The 6,119-nt window shown below is 46.9% G+C and overlaps 1 protein-coding gene across 1 annotated transcript in view; it reads right to left on the bottom strand.

Annotated features, from left to right (window-relative positions):
* Positions 1-1,817: 1,817 nt before the first annotated feature.
* The window catches only part of cacna1fb (calcium channel, voltage-dependent, L type, alpha 1F subunit), a 44,528-nt gene continuing 40,226 nt past the window's right edge, over positions 1,818-6,119 (bottom strand). Inside the window, exons 46-49 of the mRNA XM_078080754.1 lie at positions 5,890-6,088; positions 3,661-3,717; positions 3,376-3,476; positions 1,818-2,203 (exon numbers count right to left, since the gene is read on the bottom strand). Of these exons, the coding sequence (XP_077936880.1) occupies positions 1,958-2,203; positions 3,376-3,476; positions 3,661-3,717; positions 5,890-6,088 (603 nt within the window). The 3' untranslated portion in view covers positions 1,818-1,957. The remainder of the gene's footprint in view (positions 2,204-3,375; positions 3,477-3,660; positions 3,718-5,889; positions 6,089-6,119) is intronic.

Raw genomic sequence — 6,119 nt, 5'->3', positions numbered from 1 at the left:
CCACGTCTCCGTGAAGCACAAAACGGAGGATGTAGAAAAGTCTCTGTCTCTCCTCACCAGCAGCTGAATTTCGTCCAGTTTGTTGCACAGTGAGCGCACGTTGGAGAGAAAGATGCCTGGCAGCGGAGTGCGAGAACCACGCCTGCGGAGTCTCACCAGCGAGCCGGCCCGTTTTCCTCTCCTACGGCGTCTCACCGCGAAAGGTGAGCGCACCTTTGACTAGAATGTCCAGTAATTCCACGGAAGATAGCAGGAAAGTTGAAAGTAACTTCGCTGGAGTTGTTCCTCGGATGTTCAAGAGCTCATCTCTGGTGAAAGAGCTCCGGGAATCGCAGCAGGAAACATAATTAACAACAAAACCCACAAAAAACGAAGCGCACCGAAGCACCGTGGCAGCCATCATCGGCGCCATCTTGTTAAGGTGTGTGTTGACAGCTTTAACTGTTTATTCATGACATTGGCCGTTAATTTACAAGTAAGTAAGTGCTGTGTTCGATCCCAGGCTCAGCTAACCCGCATGTCGATGTGTCCTTGAGCAAGACACTTAACCCAACATTGCTCCTGTAGCTGCGACTACAGTGTGTGAATGTTAGTTACTGAGGTGTCACTGTTTGTGGTTCTCCTGTCATCAGTGTGTGAATGGGTGAATGATGTCACGTAGTGTTGTAGTGTAGACTAGAAAAGCGCTATACAAGTACAGTCCATTTACCATTACCATAAAGTACTCTGTCCTTTACCTATACTTATACCACATAAAGTATTATGTTTTTTACCTTCAAGATGTATACTTATACTACATGAAGTACTATTTTTACTTATTATTTTTTACGTATACTTATAACACATAAAGTTCTATATGTATACTTGTATAATATGAATCAATCTTCTTTTTCATATATTTATGCCACATAACTATATACTATGTTCTTTACGTAAACCTATTCCACATAAAGTACTTGGTTCTTTACCAATATGTTCTGTTGATCAACTCTGATCAACTCTCTGATGTCCAGGATGTACAACAAACGCCGGGGCTGATGGGACATGGGTGTTACACAAGTTGACGTTTTTAGAAGCTACAAACTTTAAGAGTGTTTTTGTGGATCCAAACAGACACTTTATTTCGCACACAGTCATCTTTTTCAGAGTCTGAAGAGGATGTTAATTATAATTATTATTATTAAGCCCTTAACGTCTGAGATACTGTCCGAGGAAGAAAGAAGAAGACACAAAGACAGACACATCAACAAAAAAATGGTTGTTTATGAGAATAAAAACACATCAATCAAAATCACACTGAAATCACGATTGACTGTGGACCTTTCTTAATTTAACAAAAAAAAAGTGATACATGAAACATTAAAACAAACAGAATATACAGCAGTGATGACGCCATCTGTTAGCTTTAGCTGTAGCTAAGCTAGCTTCACTGATTTATGGCGCGTTTCCACCGAGCGGTACGGTGCGGTACGGGTCGTGTTGGTACCGTTTTATTTGTGTCTCCACTGCCAAAAGTTGGGAATGGTACCAAAAATCCGTACCGTACTTTTTGGGTACTCTTCCGTTGGGGTACCTGGCACAGTTTTTTGGTACTAAAGGGTGGAGCTAGACTCACTGCTGAACGTTGATTGGTTGAAAGCGTGTCGTCATTTGGAATTTGCTCGCCAAATCATGGTTAACAGACCCGACCCGTACCGTACCGTACCGCTCGGTGGAAACACGCCATTAGCCTCCATGGTTTGTCACTAATAAAAGTTTGGCTGTCCTACAGTAACTGTTAAGCTGTGCAGCATAGCTACAGTCACCACGGTGAATGCGTCCTTCCGGCTGGTGGACATTTTCCTCTGTTCTCCACCAATGTCGGAATTTTGTTAAACCCTGCCCTCCTGTCGAGCCCGTCACCGTATCGGTCAGACTATGCCCCCTCTCAAGTCTCGTCTCTGATTGGTTGGGAGCGTCAGAACGACGTCACGCAGGTCATTTCATCGGCCAGCTCATCCTCGTCATGGCCCGTCCTGATTGGCTCCTCGTCGCTGTAGAGTGCCGCAGGGTCGGCGAGCAGAGCCGGGCTGCCCAGCAGGTCACTGGCCGCCGACTCCATTTCGTCCACCGTCATGTGACACGCATCGGCAATCTCACGCTTGGCGAATGCCACGAACTTCGGATCCCGGGCGTAGAGGCCAAGCCCCTCAGATATGAGAACCTGCGGAGTACAGCACGAGGGAGTCAGTGATCACAATTGATCTGTTGGTTATGGATCTAGGCAAGTTTGGCAAGACAGCCTTAAAACATATAAGAAGGCTCTCCGTAAGAGCATCTTATTACTCATTAATAGAGAAAAAAAAACAACTCCAGGTTTCTCTTCAGCACTGTAGCCCGACTGACAGAGAGTCACACCTCTGTCGAGCCGTGTATTCCTTTGGACCTCACTAGTAACGACTTCATGAACTTCTTCAATGATAAGATTCTGACTATCAAAGAGAATATTGATGGTCTCCTGCCTTCAGCCAGTGCCGACCTGTCCTCCGTTGTAGGAACCTTGGATGCAGCAGTGGGCCCTGATGCCTGTTTGGATGCCTTCTCCTCCATCAACCTTGATCAACTGACTTCTATAATCTTCTACTTGTCTCTTGGATCTGAATCCGACCAAGCTGCTTCAGGAAGTTTTTCCTTTAGTTAGCACATCCTTATTAGCTATTATGAATCTGTCTTTGTTGACAGCACATGTACCACAGTCCTTCAAGGTAGCTGTAATTAAACCTCTTCTTAAGAAACCTACTCTTGCTCCAGAGGTGTTGGCTAACTACAGACCTATCTCTAATCTTCCCTTCCTCTCTAAGATCCTTGAGAAATCCGTCGCAAATCAATTATGTGACTTTCTACAAAACAATGCTTTGTTCGAGGATTTCCAGTCAGGATTTCGAGTGCGTCACAGCACAGAAACAGCACTGGTAAAAATTACGAAGGATCTTCTACTTGCATCGGACAAAAGACTGATCTCTTTTCTTGTCTTGCTGGACCTCAGTGCTGCATTTGATACCATAGACCATTGTATCCTGTTGCAGAGGGGAGGCTCCTTAAGGTTTTTTCTCTTTTTTCCCCTTGTAAGGGTTTTTTCATTTTTTGGGGAGTTTTTCCTGTGCTGATGTGTGGGTTTCGGGACAGAGGATGTTGTATGTGTACAGACTGTAAAGACCTCTGATGCAAATTTGTAATTTGTGATTTTGAGTTATACAAAATAAAATGAATTGAATTGAATACTAATATAACCATACTAACATAGTACCATATTAATATACTAATATACTACCGTAGTACTGGTAGCTATTGATCCGGTAGCTATTGATCTGGTAGCTAATAATTTGCCCTCCTTACCGCCTCCACCAGGCTGTCCGCCGATCCTCGCTTTTCTGTCAGCTGAGCACCGAGCTGGGAGGGAACTCGGAGGGTGGTGTAGGCTTTGTAGGGGGGTGGAGCTAAAAGGAAGGTCACATGACACAGTCCCGTACATAACGATGACATCAGAGGCTATTAGATCACAAAGTAACTAATGCAAGCACAGTATATATTCACCAAGTAACTACTGCATACTAAACATACAACATTTTACATACTCATTATATAAGTATTGCATACTAACGTATAATGAATTCTTCCTACCTGATGTCCCTGCAGGGCCTCCGTACCAGGCTGGTGCTGCACCTGTCACATTGACACATTACATTACATTACATGTCATTTAGCTGACGCTTTTATCCAAAGCGACGTACAATAAGTGCATTCAACCATAGGGTACAAACTCAGGAGAACAAGAAACAAGAAAGTGCAATTTCCTCAAATAAGCGAATTTACAATTTGCTATAGATGAGTGACGTCACAAGTACAATTTAAGTGCTACAATTTGTTAGTCTTTAGTCGAGGTAGAGTCTGAAGAGGTGTGTCTTTAGTTTGCGGCGGAAGATGTGAAGGCTCTCTGCGGTCCTGATGTCTTCAGAGAGCGCGTTCCACCATTTCGGCGCAAGGACAGCGAAGAGTCGAGACCTAGTCGAGTGTTTTGCTCTCAGTGAGGGAGGGACGAGTAGTTTTGCAGATGCAGAGCGGAGAGTGCGGGTTGGGATTTAGGGTTTGACCATGTCCTGGATGTAAGCTGGACCCGATCCATTCACAGCATGGTACGTGAGCACCAGTGTTTTGAACTGGATGCGGGCGGCCACCGGTAGCCAGTGAAGAGAGCGGAGGAGTGGAGTAGTGTGGGAGAATTTCGGAAGGTTGAAGACCAGTCGAGCTGCTGCATTCTGAATGAGCTGCAGAGGTTGAATGGCGGTGGCAGGGAGACCTGCCAGGAGGGAGTTGCAGTAGTCCAGGCGGGAGATGACAAGAGCCTGAATCAGTACCTGCGCTGCCTTCTGAGTGAGAAGGGGACGTATTCTCCTGATGTTGTAGAGCGTGTATCTACAGGATCGCGTTGTCGCAGTGATGTTGGGAGTCAGGGAGAGTTGGCTGTCGAGTGTGACGCCGAGGTTCTTAGCAGTCGAAGTGGGCGTTAGCACAGAGTTTCCAAAGTTGACTGTCAGGTCCTGGGTAAGCGAGTCTTTTCCGGGAAAGAGAAGTAGTTCAGTCTTGTCGGGGTTGATTTTCAGATGGTGGGCGGACATCCACTGAGAGATGTCAGTTAGACAGGCAGAGATCCGAGCCGCCACCTGGGTGTCCGAGTGAGGGAAGGAGAGAATTAGTTGGGTGTCATCGGCATAGCTGTGGTAAGAGAAGCCATGCGAGCGAATTACAGCGCCAAGAGAGTTGGTGTAAAGCGAAAACAGGAGGGGACCCAGCACGGAACCCTGAGGAACTCCAGTAGTAAGAGGACACGGTTCCGACACAGATCCTCGCCAGGTTACCCGGTAGGTGCGGCCATCGAGGTAGGACGAGAGAAGGGAGAGAGCAGAGCCTGTGACACCAAGTTCCTGAAGGGAGGAAATAAGGATCTGGTGGTTGACCGTGTCAAATGCAGCAGAGAGGTCCAGAAGGATGAGGACAGAGGAGAGAGAGGCGGCTCTAGCAGTGTGGAGTTGCTCAGAGACAGCAAGGAGAGCAGTCTCTGTAGAGTGGCCTGCCTTGAAACCTGACTGGTGGGGGTCAAGGAGGTTGTTACAGTGGAGATAAGAGGAGAGTTGATTAAAGATAGCACGTTCAAGGGTTTTGGACAAGAAGGAAAGAAGAGAGACCGGTCTGTAGTTGTTTTCTTCAGAAGGGTTGAGGGTGGGTTTCTTCAGGAGAGGGTTGACTCTTGCCTCCTTCAGAGAATTGGGAAAACAGCCAGATGACAGAGCGTTGTTGATGAGAAAGGTAAGGAACGGAAGAAGGTCAGGTGCGATAGATTGTAGAAGATGTGATGGAATGGGGTCAAGAGGGCAGGTGGTCGGACGGGCAGAGGTTACTAGGGTAAGAATTTGGTTAGGAGAGAGGGTGGTGAAAGAGGGAAGTGAGGGCGAAAGAGGTGAGGTCGGTGGGACGCGAGAAGTAGGTGGTGGGTTTGAGAAGGAGGAGCGTATGTCAGCTATTTTCTTGGTGAAGTAGTTGACAAAGTCTCCCGGACACCTGATGGATAAAGAGTTTAGAGCTCATCGTACCTTTAGGTCAGTATCTCGATTATTTCTGTACTTTGTAAGCTCCTCATGGACTCTGTTGGTAGCTAAGAGCTTACTATTAGCATGGAGCCTACTGTTAGCATGCAGCCTATGGTTAGCATGGAGCCTATTGTTATCATAGAGCCTATGTTAGCATAGAGGCTGTTATTAGCATAGGGGCTATGTTAGCAAATAACATTTTGTTAGCATAGGTCCTACTATAGCGATGAGGCTTCTGGGACATGAAACAGCTCAGTCTCCTCACCTCTTTCTGCACCTCCCGTCTTCCCCTCTTGTCCTCCTCGTCCTCCTCCGCCCCATGGTGGGCTGCCCTCCTCTTCCACCAGAATGAGAGGAGCGTATAGGAGACGACCGCGGCGAGGACACGGGTTTGCCCAGGAGGCCGAGGAAGCTGCAGAGGAGCGACCGGATGAGTGACGAGACTCATAACTGCTGAATGTCTGCTGAGGAAGAGGAGGCGAGGAGGAGATAAGT

Source organism: Gasterosteus aculeatus, chromosome 2, assembly GCF_964276395.1.
Source record: "Gasterosteus aculeatus chromosome 2, fGasAcu3.hap1.1, whole genome shotgun sequence".
Taxonomy (NCBI): domain Eukaryota; kingdom Metazoa; phylum Chordata; class Actinopteri; order Perciformes; family Gasterosteidae; genus Gasterosteus; species Gasterosteus aculeatus.
Note: the sequence above shows the minus strand (reverse complement) of the source record. Positions and strands in the feature narration are given on the sequence as shown.